At 30.5% G+C, this 21,219-nt stretch overlaps 2 protein-coding genes across 2 annotated transcripts; one reads left to right on the top strand and one right to left on the bottom strand.

Annotated features, from left to right (window-relative positions):
* Positions 1 to 7,004: 7,004 nt before the first annotated feature.
* Positions 7,005 to 8,763, bottom strand: LOC109800274 (large ribosomal subunit protein uL2x). The gene is made up of 2 exons (XM_020361053.3): positions 8,256 to 8,763; positions 7,005 to 7,569 (listed from the first exon to the last, which is right to left on the bottom strand). Exons 1-2 carry the CDS (start codon positions 8,693 to 8,695, stop codon positions 7,224 to 7,226), a joined length of 786 nt encoding a protein of 261 aa, XP_020216642.1. The 5' UTR covers positions 8,696 to 8,763; the 3' UTR covers positions 7,005 to 7,223.
* A 3,919-nt stretch (positions 8,764 to 12,682) lies between these two features.
* On the top strand, positions 12,683 to 17,532 carry LOC109799923 (filament-like plant protein 5). Its single transcript, XM_020360580.3, has 6 exons — positions 12,683 to 12,873; positions 13,854 to 13,999; positions 14,100 to 14,301; positions 14,466 to 16,038; positions 16,157 to 16,193; positions 16,945 to 17,532. The coding sequence occupies exons 2-6, from the start codon at positions 13,868 to 13,870 to the stop codon at positions 17,272 to 17,274; spliced, it is 2,274 nt and encodes a 757-aa protein (XP_020216169.1). The 5' UTR covers positions 12,683 to 12,873; positions 13,854 to 13,867; the 3' UTR covers positions 17,275 to 17,532.
* The last annotated feature ends 3,687 nt before the right edge of the window (positions 17,533 to 21,219 follow it).

Genomic DNA, 21,219 nt, shown 5'->3' with positions numbered 1-21,219 from the left:
ATTTTGTAAATTCAACCGTTAGATTGAAAGTTCTTATGTCTTAGATCATATATACAAATATTTATATTAATCCAAGATGATTTTATACTTCATTTTTATAAAACAAAACTGACATAATATATTCATTTCAAAATACACTAAAATATGAACATTTTGATTGCCTTCAAATTGTTGTTTAATTTTAACAAAGTTTGATATACACGTATAAAGTGATATGAATTTTCAATCTAACGGTTGAATTTACAAAATTCACAATTAATATAAAATTTATTGAGCGGTGTAATACTTAGTAAAAATTACACTGGTATAATTATAATTATATATATATATATATATATTTAGAAAAATTTGGGGGAGTCGTGGCTCCCCCAATCACTAAGAAGGTCCGCCCCTGATTGTAGGAGGGTATATAACCTACTCAGCTAAAATGACCGATGCATGGGATCCATGCTCAAATGGATGCAAGAATACAACTAGTTCAACAATCAGACTCACTGCAAAAAAAAGTATATTCATCCACATAATTGACCAACAAATAAGATTCCATGTTCAAATGTATATAAGAACACTTCAACGATTAGGATACTATAGAAGAGTATCAATTGTTCAATCACTGAACAAAATATCCTGCTCGCGATAGACTGGACATGAGAACACGATCGACCAACTTAACAGTTTAGGTCCTTTGTAGGAGAGTATTAACTACTACTCCACCACAATGTCGAATGGTTCCCTAGCTACTAGACTAAACATTTGGACAAAACTAGTTCAACAATTAATTATATATGGACATTGTAGGAAAGTATCAACTACAACAACCAATGGCAAAACCAAGACTTTTCACGGGAAAATTCGTTCAATTAAACAATAAGTATATCTAGACTTACTTTATTAAATAACTTATATTTTATATTTAATTTTAACGATACAACTATTGAATATAAAGTTTTAATGCATAAATCAAATCTGTAAATTTAAAAAAAAATTAAAAATAACTTGATACTTCATTTCATTAATTTAAATCAATGTATAAAATGATTTTATAATTATCCATCAATTTGAATTAATAAAATGAAATATCAAATAATTTTTAAATTTTTTAAAAATTTGTAGATTTGATTTATACATTAAGAATTTTAAATTCAACAGTTAGATTATTAAAATTTGATGTAAAATATGAGTTATTGAATGAAATAAGTCTAGATAAACTTACTCATAAAGTAAATCAATCCTTCTTTTTATATATATATGACTTTAAAAAAAGAATATTTAAATCCTCAAATGATAGATATATGCAAGAAATTCAACATGCATATAACTAATATTTTCTTATGAGTGTTAAAAAAAAAACATAGTTCTATTGAGTATAAAGAGCTACTAACCAAAAAGTAGAAAAATAATACATCAAAAAATAGAGGGGAAAAAAACAACAACAATAATAGCATCTTTTATCTCAAAAAAAAAAATAGCATCCCAATGAGCACAACCTGTTATATGATTGAACACATTTGACACTGGTTGTATTCTTTGTCATCTCTTAATTTATTTTCTCTTTTAAAAAAAACGTCAATAATTTTCTTCTTGAGCATCTTTCAACTACAAAAGACATAAATGAATATAAAATTCATAGAAATTTACCACAACAAATTTTAATTAAATTTAGTGAGAAGAAAATTTCGTCCGCAATCAAAATGTATTGTCCCAAAAAATTCAAGAATAATTAATCGAGTTACACGTGAAAAATACTTGGATAAAAACATTGCATACACGATTAAAAATCAAATGATCAATAATTTCATTAAAAAAAAGCATTACAAAAAATTCCGTGTTTATTAATCTATAAAACTTTAAAATAAAGCATCATATTTATTAGATTAAAATTGGAAAAAAAAAATTAAATATATAAAATATCATGTTTATTAAAATAAAATTGGAAAATAAATTATAAAGTGATATAGGCAAGATGCCCTGTTTACCCTCAAATAAACATGACAAATCTCCGTCATGCAAAAGAAACATCCAAACATGTTGAAATCAACTAATAAAAATTATGTGTTAGTGAACAAAACATAAACACATAATTAATAAACAAACCCATTCATATATAACATTTAAAATATCCGATTGACAACGAAACACAAAACATAAAGAGAAGTAAATTAAATTAGGCAGTATTAGTTCATTTTTAAATATCTTATTTTATCTATCCTATTAGTATATTTGAGCTCAAAATATCAAGGGAGCATTCCTTTTCTGTTGCCTCCTATCTTCCATTAGTGAAAGTTTACATCAATATTTGAAGATCGAAAAAATACATTACTATTTTTTTTTTGTTTATATTACTTAACATGTCTAATCTTATTTGATGTAAGTCTATTATTCACACAAATTCCAGCAATTGGCAACGAGTGAAGCATATGCAGAATTAACGGAGAATCTGCCATCCGGAGGGTTGGTCATCTTCATCTCCATTATGAACCCCCGGATATGATCCCTCCTCTATGTATAAATAAATAAATATATATATATATATATATATATATATATATATATATATATATATATATGAGGAGGGTTCAAACGACACCAGTGTAACTTATTGAGGAGGGTTCAAACGACACCGGTGTAACTTTTACTAAGTGTTACACCGCTTAATAACTTTATATTAAATGTGAATTTTGAAAATCCAACTGTTAGATTGAAAGTTCATATCTCTTAGATCATATATATTAAATTTTATATTAATCTAAGATGATTTGATACTTCGTTCTCATAAAACAAAATTGACATAATATATACATTTCAAAATATATTAAAATATGAACACTTTGATTACCTTCAAGTTGTTGTTCAATTTTAACAAAATTTGATATATATGATCTAAGAGATATGGACTTTCAATCTAATGGTTGGATTTTCAAAATTCACATTTAATATAAAGATATTAAGTGGTGTAACACTTAGTAAAAATTACATCGGTGTCGTTTGAACCCTCCTATATATATATTATATTGAAAGCGTAGGAGCATAGGTGCATCCTAGCTCTTAGTGTATGTGACAAGCTTGTGCTTCATTCATGCATGAGCTAGGTGGACTAGATGGTATAGCTGGTGTTTATCTCTTTTTATTAATATCAACAGAAACAAAAGACAAATGTCGATGATGGGTAGTAACGCCCATTACATCAGCAAGATAAACTTGATAAAGAGAAGAGGGGGCATCGTACAGAATCCTCATAAGAGGTTAATTGTGTGTTTGAACGTGAAATTTTAATGGAATAATTCAATTTTATTAATAAAAAAATGGTTCAAATGTTATGGTGTAAATATTTTTGAAGGTGGAGATTCCCGAATGAAGCAAGTTGTTGCTCTTGATATGTTAGTGGGGCTCTCGTGAAGTGAGGCAGGCTCTTATTGTTACCGGAAGGTGCCAAAATAATGATGTACTCAACTTTTTTATTTCAATCTTAGAATTTAAGAGTGAAATGATACTGTTACGGTTGAGTATTTATTTTGAATAATATATAAGTGACAAAATTTTATTAATCATATTAATATGATATGATATATCAAACTCATTTATTAGTTTATGTGATTTATTTAGTATTTATTAGAGTGTTTTTTGATATTGAATTCTCTAATATAACTCTGATATAATTGAATATCATGAGTAGTATATAAGTAAGAAAAATTCGTTAGTCTAATATCTAAATATTTTAGTGTCAAACTTATTGTAATAGTTTTCTCACTCCTCATTCATATATTTCACATTTACAAGCTCGCTCACAATTAGTTTTCTTTTTATATTTTATATAATAAAAATTATAATATTTAAATACTTTATATATACTAGCAGGAAAAAGGCACTCTGTGGCCTGCATTGTATTAAAAGAAAAAAAGAATAAATTAAAAAACAAAAAATGAGAAATTACTCATAAAAAAGGTAATTATTGAAAAATAAATAAAGGATAAAATGATTCATGTAAAAATAAAAATCAAAAGTAGTTATTGAAAGTAGTATCCCCTTTATATATTAGTATTAGTATAGATTTATTAGTTTCAAGTTTTTAAATTTGATTAAAAAATATTTTTTCTAATTTTTTAAAATAAAAGGGTATAATAGTCCAAAAAAGTGGAGAGCAAGATAGTTATCAAAAAAGGGTATCTCCTTTATATATTAGTATAGATATATAATATATTATAATTAAAGTTTATAATAAATAAATATTTTTAACCATATAAATTATATTTTAATTTTACATCATAATTAATATATAATGTGATACAAAATTATTTTAAATTATTGATAATTTTTAAATATTAAATTTTAATTTAAAAATAATACTTAGAATGATAAACTAAAAGAGATTAAAAAAAGTTAAGAAATTTTCAAAAAATATTAATTCTAAAGAAAAATAGTTAAAAATACTCACGTTGAAAAAAAAATCTTAAAAATAGTATTGTTCAAGAAAAACTATTATAATTTAAATAAATAAGATTATTATTTATAATTTATTTTAAAATAATATGTGAGCCGAAAGTGATATATATTTTTTCACTAATAAATTAAAAAAAAATATTGTAAATGATAAGGGGTTAGGAAAAGATTTCTAAAAATAGCCTGTTGAAGAAAAAATACGAGAAACGCTCTAGTGTATGTGTATGTTCATAATTAGACATTGATTTTGAAATTAATGTATTTTTATAATAATTGTTGATTGTAGTGGGCGAGCTCATTTTATGGGTGCCTTACTTCAACTTTTTTTTTTTTTAACTCTTGAATTTGTGTCATTTTGATACTATGGGCTTTTCATCCTTCTCTTAAGTGGGTTCAAATGTTCAATCGAATGGACTCAGTGGAGCGAGTTCATAACACTATTTCAATCTATAGACAACAAAAAATTGTTGTATAAACCTTTCATTAATCCATTTCTCCAATCATTCAAGATTAACCATGGGTTAGTCTAAACTTTATAATTATGGCAAGTTCCAGCATGTTATTAGTCTAATAAAAAAATTTATTATTAAATACTTGTATCTTAATTGTAAAATTTGAAATTAAATAACGATATTAAATCATGTTTATGAATGTTTTTTAATATAGGTAAGACATAATGAATGCTTTTGGATCAATCATTGAAAAAAAAAACAAAGTACTAGTTCAAACTAAAATGGTTAAATCGTAATTATATCGATATTAGTAAATAATAATAATAATAATTAATAAATTAAATAGCATTAAAAAAAGTGTAATATTATGACTTTACAATACTAAAAATTAAAAATAAATTATAAATTTTATACAGTTTCAATATTTAAAATATATACAAGCATTCAAATTAAATATATTATAATAATTTAATCCAAATTGTAGCAATATAAATCAATATTTATCAATAATAATGTTAAAAATTAAAATATTAAAGAAAACAAAAAAGACTTTTTATTGATATTATTTTTTAAGGGCAAAATGAAAAATATTTTTTAATAGAATTCTTTAATCTAATATATACGATTTTTGATCATTCTTAACAAATTTTTTTGAGTTTATTAGTTATGTTAAAAATTAATATTCTTAAAATTGGATAAATCATTGAATCAATTTAAGTTTTGATTTAAAGTTTAATAATTTAACTGTAATTGAATTATAATCAAATCGGTACTAATAAAGTAAAAATAATAATTATTATCAATAAAAAATATTAAATAAATATAATAACATAATTTATATAACAGTATAAATAAAAATAAAACGTTATTTATTAATTTTTAACATTTAATGTAATATAATATTTAAATTTAAATTTTAATAAAATATAACTATCCATTAATAATATAATTTTTCATTTAGAATAAAAGATATCAAATTAATATAATATAAATTATAAAAAAATAAAGACATTAAAAGTTTTAAATTAATATAAATAATTTAATTATATTTATAAGACAGTATTAAAAGTAAATTATTTAACCCCAAGCGTGTGGTTCAGCGGTAGGGGTTGATCCACGCTTAAACAAGGTTAAGGGTCCGAATCCTGCCTTGTGTATGCAGCTGCGTCTATCCCACCCTTTGAGGTGCCTCCAACGTAGCGAGGAGATTAGTCACTGCTATCGGCGGATACTCCAGGGACGAACCAAAAAAAAAAAAGTAAATTATTTTAATATATATAATTTTAAAATATGTATTTTATTAAAAATATTTTAAATTAAATTTTAGAAATTAAAAATAATATTTAGAACCAATCATATCGATTTTTGATTGAACGAGTCCAATTAACCAATTCAGTGTAACCAATAAAATAATTATTAAGATTGTTATTTTATGCTTAAAACTTTAAAAATATTTATTTTAACAATCAACTAATTCACTAAAATAGGACTTATGATTAAATGACTATATAAATCTATCGATGATCTTTTTCTCATAAACTAATAACTTATTATTTTTGTATTTTTATCTTCATTAATTAATTCATTTTAATTCTCTGTCACCTCAAATAATTAATATTTCTTTTTATATTATTCTTCATTTATCAGCTAATTGACTAATTAATCTTCCTAAATATTTTCAATTCAATTAATCCACTTATAAGTTTCCACTCCATTTTTATTCCTGTCTTCATATTAAAAAATACAATTTAATAATTTTAAAAAAGAAAATAATACACCTTTAATTAAATAACTTATAATACTTGGTTACAAAACTACTGAACTATATTTGACAAGAGCTATAAATTTATCTCTCAACTTAACCACAACTTATTATTCATCAAGATTCAAATCCATTATAACAAACAATTTAACGAAACTAATCCATCATAGTTCAGCTGGGCAGTCATTAATTATCACGGAGTTATGCCTACAACCAGGTGTTCTGACGAAATAAGAGCCATTCCCTGACAATCTGGCCGCCAAAGGTAGGAAAAGTGGGAAACTTCACTTTAACACAAGCAAAATAGCATAAAAATATGATAAGGTGCAGCTAAAACAAAAACCACACTGAAATGAGAGAAGCATTCCAAGTACCAACTAGTTGCTAGCAGTAAAAGGTTGACAAACAACAGCAGTGAATAAATCTCGAACAAATACACCGTCTATTGCCAGCTTCATATTTATGGGGAAAATGGTGCTCGAAGTAGTACTCAAAACAGTTAAACATAAACTACTAAAGAAACAAAATTTGAGAACTTATAATAATAATCAAATACAACCCTAAGAAACTCTTCAAGAAGTCTTATCAGCTTTGGCAGCAGTGGCAGCAGCTTGTCCCCTAAGACGACCAGTCCTCCTAGCAGCAATGAGACCAACCTTCTGGCCAGGAGGAGCATCACGCCGAACGGTACTAGCATGCCCAATATGTTGGTGGTTACCTCCTCCATGAGGATGCTCAACAGGGTTCATAGCCACACCACGCACCTTAGGCCAGCAATTCCTCTTTACTCTAAACTTGTGGTAAGCATTACCAGCCTTAAGAAGAGGCTTCTCAGTCCTCCCTCCTCCCGCAACTTGCCCAATCATCGCCCTACACCCACTTGGCACAATCTTCTTCGCACCAGAAGGAAGCTTGATCCTGCCAACAAAGTACACCAATAAACTCGAAAACTCACACTTCAATGCAAGACATTCATAATTTATCATACTAGCATCATCATTGTTTTAATTCCTAACTATATAACCCAATTTCACTTTACTCCCACATTACTGTTTCAGTTCTTAATAAAGAAATATTATACAATAATCTCTGATTTTGTATAATGCTGAAAAATATAATTCACTTAAGGGCATGTTTGAATAAACATCTACAGTTGGAGAAAAAATAAAGAAAATCAAAATAAACTTCTCCATAAACTAAAACCAGTTAAAAATAAAATTTTGGAGAAGCTAATAAGAGAAAAGCTTCTACAAATTAATTACTACACAAGCTAATCTTAGCTTATTTAAAAAGTTTATTTCATTTTTTCTTCCTTTGTTTTTCACACCTTGAATTGCTTCTTTGTAAGTTTACACAAACAATACCATAGTTAAATGTAAAACAGACTAAAACAAATATCAACAATAATTACAGCGGAAGTTCCATACCGTTAGGGAACGAATACGAAGCATGCTAACTAGCAACACCCAAGGATGCTGGACACGACAGAAGCAAAGCGATTGACCCACATCTCAAGCAAAGATTTTGAAGCAATAAAACAAACGAAACATACGCAAAACCAATAATGCTCAAACAAAAACGAAAGGAAAGAGGCAAGCGAAAACCTAGAGGTATCGTTATCGGGGTTGTGGCTGATAACAATGGCGTAGTCGCCGGAGGCTCTGGCGAAGACGCCGCGGTCACCGACGTGGTGCTCGACGTTGCAGATGACGGCACCTTCGGGGATGGATCTGATGGGCAAGACATTGCCGACGACGAGGGTGGCCTTCTTGCCGCAGTAAATGAACTGGCCGGTGTAGAGGCCCTCGGCGGCGACGAAGAGCTCGTTCTGCTTCTTGTAGCGGAAGGGGTGGCGGAAGGTGACCTTGGCCAGAGGGGCGCCGCGCCCGGGGTCGTGGATGATGTCGGTGACCACGCCCTTCAGGTACCCGTTCCGTTCGCCGAAGTCCAAACTGCGGAACCTCGCCGGACCCTTGCGGTGGTGGGTGTGGGACTTGAACACCGACCCCGCACCCTTACGCTGTGCACGAATCACCCTACCCATTACGATCCAACAACACTACTGTACTCTCTGCCGCGCCGGTGGAAGGAGGGATCGAAGTTAGGGTTTTTTGCTTTGCTTCTTATATATAACAACGCGACGCCGTTTTGCCTTTGACCTAGGTTGCTGAAAGATCAGGCCCGAATCAATATGGGCTTCATGGACCCTTTTACATGTGGGTTGGACTAAGGCCTGATAAGATAAGATTGCCTGAGTTTTACTTAAAAAGAAAAAAGGTGCAACAGTAATGTTATTGATTTTATTTTTCAATGTATTTAAAATAAATAAAAACAACTCGGAAGTTAGTAATTAATTAATTATTGATAAGGATATAAAATAAAAGTTTATAACAATAAAAATCCAATATAAAATTTAAACCATGTCCAAGTAGTATATACAAATTTGAGAGTTTTCATTGATTGTTAGCGGGTTAAATGAATTATATTAAACTGGTCGGATTGAACCGTGCAAAATCTATGTCCCTGAATAAAACAGTTTGGCCCTTTGGGGTGTTTGAGAAAATTAATAAATAAAAAAACATTTCATTTTTTTTATAGAAAGGTATAACTGATTTCTTACTCGGCCGATCTATAAGATAGTTGATTAAATTAAAAATGATTAGTGAAATTAGTTATTACACTAGTTGATAACTGTAAAATTATATATATATATATATATATATATATATATTACATTAAAATTTATAAACTCAAGTACTAATTATACTACCGAATAACTCCAAGCGTGTGGTTCAGTGGTAGGGGTTGATCCATGCTTAAACAAAGTCAGAAGTTCGAATTTTGCCTTATGTATACAGCCACTTTAAATCTTGGGGTCAGTTATCCCACTCTTTGAGGTACTTCCAACACGTAGCGAGGAAATTAATCACGCCTATCGGCAGTGGATACTCCAATAAAAAAAAAAAATTATACTACCGAATAAAGTTATATTGCTAAGATGTTGCAACAAAATATATTTTTGCGGTACTTTTTTTAAGCTAGACAGATGATTAAAAGTTGACTTAAAGTCTTGTTAAAAAAAAAAAAAAAACTCCATAATATATATATATATATATATATATATTAAATAAGTTTGTGTTTAAAATGTTCATGTACATGTGTTTAAAATAAGTTTGTTTTTATATTCTGTTTACCCATTATGATCTTACATTCTTTCTTAATAATTTTAAATATAAACTTATTTATTAACGATATCTATCTCGGCCAGAAAAGTGCATACATTATTGTAGATTTATTAATGAGTGAAATTATAATGAATAAAAAAAAAGAGTGAATTCATTTCTTACAAGTTTTTATTCATTTCGTATGATCGGATAGAATTTAAATGTTTTGTTTTTCTCATTTGCTATCACTTAATAATACAAGTAAAAGTGTAAATCGAGAATTAACTCATATTCATATTAATAGTAGAAAAGTTGTTGAGTAAATTTCTCCCAATTAATAAAAATAGTTTGTCGTGCTTGCATATCTTTTGCTGGGCATGGGAATATTAAAAATGATGTACCTTATTAATATAATATATACTTGACTAATTTTAGGTTGGTCTATTGTGACATGTGATCACCATGTACTTTTGTTAATGATCTTTGATTAATCCTTACACCAAATCGTATTATATATCCTCTCTCATCTAAAACTAATTTCTCTCGCATAAAAATTATATTATTCATTGGTGATCAGAAAAAAGATCACAAGTAACAGTGATAAAAGGCAACAGAACCATGGAACAGGATGAAGAATGATGCAACAAAAAAGTAACAGCAAAGTATGATAACAACAACAAAAATGGATATGTCAAAGTTGCATGGTGGCAGAGTAGGATGTAACAAGGTAGCAGAGCTCAAGGCAACAATGAAGCATGCGGAGCATCCAATCAAATACAACAAATAATCTGTGGAAAAAAAAATGGTGCCAAAGGTGCATCATATTGATCTACAAATTAGATTAATCTAATAGTCAAATATTGTGGTCTACCATAAATCTTATGTAATATTGGTCTATCATACTCTCCATCTACTCACTCCTACCAACACCATATTAATTAATTGCTTATTTAAGTATAGAAAAATTTGTATGTTTTTGTGAAAAATATGAAACTATAAAATAAATAAATAAAACTTAGAATATCTATGAGTTGTTTAAGTATATCTTATAGGTTGATTAACAATAAAATATTATTTTAATGTCTCATGTAATTTTAACTTGTTTAAAATTGAAAATAATTACTTATATAAATAATTATTCTTGTTGGGATATAACCAAAATTTCATATATTTAAAATAAAAAGGATGAATATATATTTATATATACACATAATATCTTCATTAGTAAAAAGTGAATGATGATTAAAAATAAAATTATGAAGACTTAAATTTAAAGTGAATAATATCTTATTAATGTGGAACTATATATATATATGTGTGTGTGTGTGTGTGAACTTTTGGGACACCACAAAGGTCTCTTATGAAAATTCCCAGTACACAAAAGTGATATCAGAACCAATGATTTCGACTAGGTAACTATCTCGACAAGTATAATGGAATTGGCGCGCGTGTGTGTGTGTGAACTTTTGAGACACCACAAAGGTCTCTTATGAAAATTTCTAGTACACAAAAGTGGTATCAAAACCAATGATTTCGACTAGGTAACTATCTCAACGAGTATAATGGAATTGGTAGGTGGATTAAGGTATATTCTTTGTATCAAAAGTCTTTCTAATAGTGAATCCATATATGAAAGATAAACTTTTTGGTAATATGGAGGGTTAGGAGGTGTGTGTCACTATTGTAAGTTATTAATGGAGTGACACTACAAGAATTTAGAGTATGATTGAATTTTATGGACACCATCGAATATAATTGTGGATTAGCTTCCATTATAAAGAGGGATAATCCATGATCATTTGATGGGAGAATTATTGGAATACTACCAAAGTTCTATATCTTCAAAACAAAAGGATGGATATAAATTTTTATACACACAATGTCTCTATTTGTAAGAGATTTTCTGAGTAATGACCAAAAACAAAACTATAAGAGATTACATTCAAAGTGGACACTATCTTACTATTGTCATGTGCATATGTGAGAATCCCCTTATAAACAATAATAGTAAAACTTATTCATCTTGCTTAAAATTTTGACAAAGTCAATTAAAGAAATAAAATGGGCATTTTATATAAATAATAGTGAATACTCTTCCCCTATGTATAAAATAAATGACAACTTTTCTATAGCTTGTTAGGTATTGTTTAGATTATTTTTTTCAATTAGAATTAGTATTATATTTGATCATTTGTATAATTCTTAGATACAAATTTTCATTATACAAAATATCGAAATAAAATTTTAATTTGAATTGAAAACAATATAAACAATATCTAGGAAATATATCTCCATGAAAGAAATCAACATAAGTCGAGCAATGTAAAAAATAAAATAAAAAAATCCGTATAAGCCTTAAGCAATGCTTAAAAAATATCTATACAAGCCTTGAGCAATGAAAAACATGTAAAAGGAAGCGCACATGAGATATTTGAAACTTTTCTTGCATTTATAGCAACGACAAAACAAAACACTAAAAACAATTAGTATAGCTATTCAAATTCACGCAAACACTACAAAGGTGCAATTGGACAAAGGTCGTTCCAGTCCAGCTTTTGATTTCTATTCGTAGACGTAGCTGATGGGAATTCACACCTCCCAATGCCAAGCTTCGACCCACCTAAACGACAACCACCAAGGTAGAAAAAGAAACCCTAAACGACAACAAAAGCAACTTGAATATTTTCCATCGTTCAAATACGTATTATCCATTATAAACAAAAACATAAAAATCCCAATACGTATCGTTTTGACTATGACGTTCTTTCGTCACCTTTTCGTTTTATAGTAATTTTTTAAAACTATTATTAGTTTTTATCGAGGTGGAGCCGCAGGAGCGTTTAAACAGTGACCACACACGCGCACGTTTGGCCATTAGTTCATTACCTTAACCCCGCTCCTCTCCTCGTTTCTCTGTCTCTCTTCTCTTCACACTCTCAAGTCAAAGATTTTTAACTCACTCTTTCAGGCCTTCAGGAGCCAACACACCCATTCATCCCCAATCCTCATTTTCCTTCACAGAAACTAAAAGACCTCCATTCTTTTTTCTCCTTTGAGGGTAAGTTTTATTTCTTCTTTCTACATTTTTTTCTTTCATTTTCTGTTTATATATATCATTATTTCAACTTGAGTGTTGCAAACAAGTGATGCTACTGGGGCTTGAGGTGGCAGTCAGTGCATTCTACCTTGTTACCACTGTTTTATTTGGGGTTTTCTTTTCTTTGTTGGATTTTGAAGCTCATGAGGTAATTGATTGCTCCAAACTAAATTTGAATTTTAGAAACGGAAGAAAGTAGTTAATGTCACGGATTTTTTTTCCCTTCGTTCAGTTTAGGTCGTTTAGCAGACTACCAAATTATGATAACTTCTTGCGCAAAACAGAGCAGTTTAGCTTTTAGAGAAACCATGTTAAAGAAAAAAAAAAACAGATTGTGGTGCAAGGTCTTATTTGCAACCATACGGTGGATGGAAAGACCACATTTTTATTACAAGACTTTCCAAAAATGCTTTTCTAGGAAAGCAAATGCCGGTATAGCAATATATTTTTCACTCATTGACAATAATCATGAAAGAATTATTGCATAAATTTATTTTGACTAGAAAGTTTATAGTTTGCCACTGTGACAAAAGTTTTGACTACAAATGACAAAGTGCATTTCTATCTGGTTTCTTTGGTTCGATATGATTTTGTTATAATCACAATATTTGAAACCGGCATTGAATTCAGCTTATCAATGCATATCAAGAGCCTATTGGTATAAATTTCTTCATAAACACTTCCAGGAAGAAAAAATATGGAAAAAAAAATAAATATTTTTCTCCATAATTTAAATTTAGCTTATGCATTGCAGAAGCTTTCATGTAACATCTCCAAAAAAATTACAAATAAGCTTATGTATAAAATAGCTCTAGTTTATATAGAAGTTTATTTCATTTTTCCATGATATTTTTTACTCCTAGAAGTGTTTTTGGAGAAATTTATCCAAAACCCTAATACTATAAAATTCTTTTCACCTGATAGTAAAATGATGTGAGCAGGGTGGAATTTTGAGATGGACCGTCGGGGTTGGCTCTGGAAGAAAAAATCATCTGATAAAAACATAAAGAATGAGAATGAGAAACCAGTGTCTACATTTGAATCTGTTGGTTCTACCTTGTCTTCTGTGGCACATGTAGGAGATCAGGTATTTTGTTTAATTTTTAAAGGTTCACTAATGAAGACATTTTTACATGAAGTCACTTGTTAAATTTCTCACCAGCCTTGTTCTTTTGTTTTACTTTTAGCAAGACAACAGCAACAGTAAGAACTATGTTCAAATATCAATGGAATCATACACGCGTATGTCTGGATTGGAAGATCAAGCTGCAAATTTGGAGGATCAAGTAAAAGCTTTGGAAGCAAAGCTATCTGCAGTTTATTCAGAATTAAATAACAAGGATACTTTAGTTAAACAGCATGCAAAAGTTGCAGAGGAAGCAGTCTCAGGTAATACTTGCATATACAGAAATGTACATAACTCCATGTAACCATTTTTTTAGAAGAAAACTCGACTATAAAAAATGAAATAATTAGTTCAGTCATTCAATTTCTATATTATACTTATTAAGTAAAAATGGGAGATAGTTAATTAAGCTTTCTTTGCATTTTAGGTTGGGAGAAAGCTGATGCAGAAGTTGTTTCCCTAAAACGTCAACTTGAATCTTTTTCTCTCTCTAAACTTACTGCTGATGAGAAAGCGGCTCACCTAGATGGAGCTCTAAAAGAGTGCATGAAGCAGATAAGAACTGTAAAGGAAGAAAGTGAGCGGAAACTGCAGGAGGTGATTCATATGAAATCCAATCAGTGGGAGAAAATCAAGTTAGAACTTGAAGCACAAATAGACAATTTGGATGAAGGACTTCGTGAGGTAGCTGGTGAAAATGATGCCCTTCTAAGATCACTTCAAGAAAGTTCCAACAACATAGTGAAACTGAAAGAAGAAAAGTCTGAAGCTGAGGCAGAGGTAGAGCTTCTAAAGAAGAGTATTCAGTCAAAAGAAAAAGAAATAACTTCACTGAAGTATGAGCTGCACATGATTTCCAAGGAGCTGGATATCCGAAATGAAGAGAAGAATATGATTATGAGATCAGCAGAAGTGGCGAACAAACAACACGCAGAAGATGTCAAGAACATTGCCAAGCTAGAGAGTGAGTGCCAACGACTGCGTGGTCTGTTGAGAAAGAAGTTACCTGGGCCTGCTGCATTGGCACAAATGAAGCTAGAAGTTGAGAGTTCACATCATGTCATCAGTGCATCCCATCTAAGAAAAACTTGTTCAAAAACTGATAGCATGCAAGAATCTGAGTTTCTTACCAAACAACTGGAGGTGCTGGAAGAAGAAACAAAGACATTAAAAGAAGCATTGGCCTCAAGTAATGCTGAACTGCAGGCTTCTAGAAACTTGTATGCTAAAACAGTTGGCAGATTTAAGCGCTTGGAAGCAGAGATCCATCAAGAAAGAAGCGCTCAGAAAGCAAATTTGGCAACCAATTATGGAAACTCAATCAGTAGAATTTATACCTATCCACCAAGCATCTCTTCTATGTCTGACAATGGGCATGAGGATCCAGAAAGTCCTGCTGAGTCATGTTCAACATCGATTCCTGACCATTCTAATATCAGGAGGATTGGAAGTGTAGGTAAATTTGTGAATCATAAGAGTGAAACTATCTCAGAACTTATGGATGACTTTCTGGAAGTGGAGAAGATGGCATGTTTATCAGACAATGGTGGTGTACCTCTTGGCGTCAATAGTAAAGCTAGTGATGCCAAAGATAAAAAGGAGACTAACTGTTTATCTTCAAATCAAAATTGGCGTGACAGGACGAACCAAACCATAGAACCTGAGGCTGACAGTGGTTACCTTGATAAGGCGGCTGAACATGATGAGCATCTGCAAGATCCCAAGAAAAAAGAACTGATGTTGCAGGAAAACATGCAGCTTCTAAAAGATCTGAAAGCACAATTGGCATTGTCTCATAAATCATGTAGTTTGGCTGAGATTCAGCTGAAATGTATGACCGAGTCTTACAAGTCACTTCAAACACGTGTGGAGGGGTTAGAAGCTGAAAATAGGTATTTAAAGGAAAAGATAGATGAGCTAAATAATGATCTTGCTGAGGAAAAACAAAGTCATCGTGATGCTTTGGTGAGGTATAAAGAAATTGAAGAGAAAATGCTTAGGTTAGCTTTGAGCCTTAATTGGCAACAATGACATGGTTTCTATACTTTATAGTTTGAGCTTTGTTTCTTGAGCTTGATATGCGATCCTTTCTGAAATTTTTGTGTTTGCCACTTGAAGGGACAAGTGCTTGTTGTGTGCAGAAAATTCGGGGAAGGTATTTACATTTACATAATTTACGTATCTTTTATAGCTACATTTGATCTTGCATTATTTCCTATATATCATCACGCATGTTTTGCAAGTAGAGAACTCTTAAATATGAAATAATGAAATATATTTGACATATAGGATTCTTTGCTCAAAATTGAGGTCTTGGATACTTGTTCACAAATGCATCTCCTTCTCCAACCGCATTTTTAAATAACTGCATGTGGATCACTAATAGATTAGTCTTGGAGTCATTTATATGTTGGCAAAAATATTCATCTAGCAAGAGGCTATTTCGATGTGATAGGAAGTCCTTAATATCCTGTGAAATAAAATGCATTTCATGTTTGAACTTTTCAAGTGAGAGATGCTGCAAGCACGTTTTACATTTGGTGTTTTGAACAACTTTATTTGTCCACCACAAGCAAAACAATGCATGTTTTCTTGCTTTACTCCTTTTGCACTTCTATTGAATTGGATCTGAAGTAATGTGTACATTTGAGTTCAAAAGGAAATCAATCATATTATAGCTAAAAATCTGCATCAAACTAAAAAAATGTGGATATGATGTGTCCTTGTTCTAAATAAAACTGTTGTTTGATGCTACTAACTCTAGTGATATGTTTGTCTTTGCACTTGTGAAATAACTTTTCTTTCTCCTCTGTGCCATCTGCCCTGCTTTCTCATGTTATCTGGCTTCCTTCATGGCTTCATCACCTTTTTCAACTCAGTTTTCTCTGATATCTTCATGACAACAGGATAAAGAGCTAGCAGCTGCAGAGAAAAAGCTGGCAGAATGTCAAGAGACTCTGTCTATACTTGGTAGGCAATTGCATGCTATGTGCCCTCAGATAGGTGTAACCAAGACTCATCATAGCAAAAGGCTTCAAATGAATGAGAAGTTAGCCAAACCAACTTATGACTGGTCAAATTCTTATGGATCCTGTAACTCAAATGAAATTGATCATGCTGAGGCATGTAGCATAGTGTCTGACATTCAAGGAGTGACCGATGAGTTTTCATCACGCAACTCTGGTGCCACATCATGTCTTTCAGACACCGAAGGTAACTATTGGTTAAACTCTTAAGTAGGCTCAAGCCTGGTTACATGCTTAATCAAATACTATTCTTCTGCCACCACTACATGGAAGAATGCTCATAGTTTGGGCCACTTCTTTTTGTTATAAGAGTATTCATGACATTGTTAATTCTCAAGTGTTATCGGGAGCTCCCCGATGATGTTGTACATAGACTATATAGTACAAATCTGTGGAGAATGATATATGTCTGTACTTTTCTTCAATATGTTGATTTTGGATGAAGTTTGATTCTTATTCCAGCACTGATATTACATGAATCTGTGATCGAGTCTTAGCCAATCTGGTTATTAAAGGTAAAGATCCTTTTCTTCTATTTCGGCCTCCATCAACTAATAGACAATGAAACTCTCATTTCCTTTTATTTCTTTCTAGGTGGACAATAACTAGGCTGTTGTTGCTAACTCCCAATTACATAGTGAAACTGATAGGTTGATATTTTTAATTCCTAACCAATGGCCTGATGATGACATGATGGTACTAGTTAGCATTTCCTAATTAATTATAAGTTATTAAAGGAAACCTTAGTCATTAGGAAATAGGAATACAACAAAACATAAATGATACTTTATTTTAGTTTGATTAAAATTTTGTCAATTTATATTTCATCCTCGAAGTTTACATTAGGTTTTAACTTTATGCTCTTTCAATTTAAGGAGTTTACGTGGCATTTATCATTATTAATACATTTTAACTATGGCTAATTCTTCGTCCTTATTTTAATTTATCGCCGTTTCTCTTCCACCTCTATTCAACCTCAACAATAAGCATCGTTAATAATGCCTTCTACAATCCAAGTACATGATCTGGATTTGTGGTTTTGGGCTAGGTGAGCGATAAGGTTTCTATTTTGGGAACAAGAGTACTAATAACACATTTATTAATATCTTAGAATATGAGAACAGTATTAGCAACATATATTTTCAACACCTTTTCGTTTTCAGTTAAATTACGAGTGTAATTTATTAAGGAATGAAACTCGTAATCAAGCTTCTTCACCTTGTAGTTGTAAGTAGATTTTTTTTTTGGCACCAGTAAGTTCAAAGTTTTGAAACACAGCGTTAAAAAAATTGAAGCATTACTAGCATTACTTAAAAAAATGAGACCGACAAATTTATGATTCACGATGCATTACTAACATTTCTCCTTGCTCTAATAATAATGACGCCTTTGAAATTAAAAGATGGAGGTAATGATGAGAACAGGGTTGAAGCGAAAATTAAAATAGATTACAGAAATAAATAAATAAAAATAAAAGATCAAATTGGAACTTAAATCAAATTTAAAGGTCGAATATTTTTTGCCAACTATTTTTTACCGATATTTTTGGTAAAAAATGGTTTAGTATTACTTTAATTTGCTTGAAATGAAACTAACCAAAATGAAAAATAAGAGTACATCTAACTATGTACAATGAAACTAGCTAGAATGGAAACAAGGGTACATGAACATCTGACTTTATACAAAAAGTCAAAACCAAACATTATTTCAATATCATATATGGAAACTTTCTTCTTTTAACAATTATAACATTATATTATAGCTATGACTTTAAAAGAAGGAAGCTATCTGTAACTAATTAGAAGTTGAAATGTTTCTATTAGGCAGTGTTTATTAATTAGAAGTTGAACAACTTTGGAAATTGTTAATGGCTTGTCCAAAAATAATGTGGACCGCACACGTGTGTTGATAAGCTTGAATTAAATGGAAGAGTCAACTAATTTAAAAAGAAGAAAAAGCTAACCATATAAACTCAATTTTGTGCTCAATCACGAATGAGAAATTGAAAAACATTTCACGTGCAAGCTCAATTAAAATTTAAAACCATCGTCTGAACTATGACGGACCATATTTCGTGATGTACCTGGAATCCACGTTTGGAATGAAGCAAAAGCACCCAAAGAAGACTCAGACAATAAACCATTACTTTTGTCTCCATTAAATCCTGCAATTTGATGTCATGGTTGAACATTTAGTTTGAATTTTAGGAGACATATATACTTGATATAGCCATTTTATAATTTCTTAAAGTGGTTGAGCTTTTGTGTTTGGTATTAGTTTAGGCCTTATTGACGCGGGGTTGATGAGTGTACACATTGAAAATACAGAAAAATGGGTACGTGGGCAACGTAGGCTTAATTAGTGTTCATGAACCTGACATGTCTGCCCTACTACTCTTCAGCAACCGAACCTACCTTATGTGCTCCTCAAATAATCAAATGGAGGGTTTTAGATTTCGAAAACAACGTGCAAAAGCAAGTCTTGTCTGTGCAGTACATCTCATTACAAGTCAATCTTTGAAATTTATTATTTTGTTGGACTTCTGCCTTTGGGTGCATTTAAAATTCACAAACTCCACTAAAATTCAACATTATCATTCATTAGTTCATTCTATTTTTTAACTTTTACATTTATTTATACATAACATATACATTCAGATAAATTTTTATTATATCTTAGAGACTTGCGCAAGAATATGGAGATTAATTTTTTAAAAGTGTTTTGCACGTATCAAGAATCTGTTCGATTTTGGTAACTACTACAATATTATAATCATTAGATTAGAGTATAAGGATGGTGCATCTTAGCAATAAAGGCCCATTTTTTACAAACCCCCTTCATCCTTCCACATCATGCAAATAAATACATCAGTATCTTGAATGGACCTAATGTCTCCTTTTATAAGCTTCATCCATGTCCCACGGATCATCAAAAGAATTTGGACTTTGAAGTTAGAACATGCATATATATTAGAATGCAGTACACATGATCAACCAATGAATATTTACCAGATGATCATGAAAAGTTCATCTAACAAAACACCTTCATCATTATTATTGAATCATGCTGTAGTACAGAGAGAAAGGTCGACGGCATAAAGAGTTCATGTCATGTACAATAGTACTTTCACATGTGAACTTTAGTGGTTAACTTGTCAATATTTCTTTTTCCCTACTAGAAAGTGTTGTTATTATTTCAATTTGTTGTCTTTTTCTTTCTAGGTCAATAATAATTATTACTATAAATATTATTTATTGTAATTTCTTTCCTTGCTAAGACAATTGTACAGTGATTAATATATCCCTAATTCCTTGTCCTCCATATAAGCAGACATCCTATCGACATTAGTGGGTGACTAGCAACCTAATTAATTTAAAGTTCTAAGCTAATCCAAAAATTAATAAGACAAAGGTTGGACTAGGATTGGACTTGTGAGTCTCTGAGACACACACACTTGTCCATGGCATATAGCAGCCTAACAATTAATATCAAAGAAAACAAGCTGAACTTCTGCTTTATGTATGTGGCTTAAGATAATTAGATTTTGTCATATGTTAATCGAGGAAGGGACCAAAGGACTACGTGTTTAATTGCCAAGGGGACCCCATTTGATGAACAATGAGGCTTCATTTCCATGTGCACCAAATGGACCAAGTTGCAGACAGATTAATAAGGAGAAAAGGTCTATGATTTAATTGTGGTAAAGTATGGAGTTTACACGTACGCTGAGTAGATACGAATATGGGGCTATGTAATGTACTATAATTCTCAGGTAATTTACAAGGAAAATATCTCAGTACTTGTAATTGTAAGGACAGGTACTGTCGTAGTCCCATGTGTCGGCTGGAAGAGTAAATGAAACATTATTGAGAATGTCCTTCAGATGAATAAATATGTATTATTAGGGTCCTGTTAGTTTAAGCAACTGATTAATGAATCAATATATAATCTTTTTTATTAATAACTATATTAAAGTTATACTAGGAGTGTTGTTATATTTTTTAATAAAAAATTTCTACTTTTATTCTTTAACCAGTGTCTTTAAGGGCATATAGACTAACATTTTACATATTAATATGTATAAAATGAAGCCTTAACAAGAAGATAAATTTTATAGCTGTGAAAAAAGAAATGCATCTAATTATCATAAAATTT

Source organism: Cajanus cajan, chromosome 11, assembly GCF_000230855.2.
Source record: "Cajanus cajan strain Asha chromosome 11, NIPB_CcT2T_4, whole genome shotgun sequence".
NCBI lineage: Eukaryota > Viridiplantae > Streptophyta > Magnoliopsida > Fabales > Fabaceae > Cajanus > Cajanus cajan.
The sequence above is the reverse complement of the archived record's forward strand: the minus strand, read 5'-3'. Positions and strand labels throughout refer to the sequence as shown.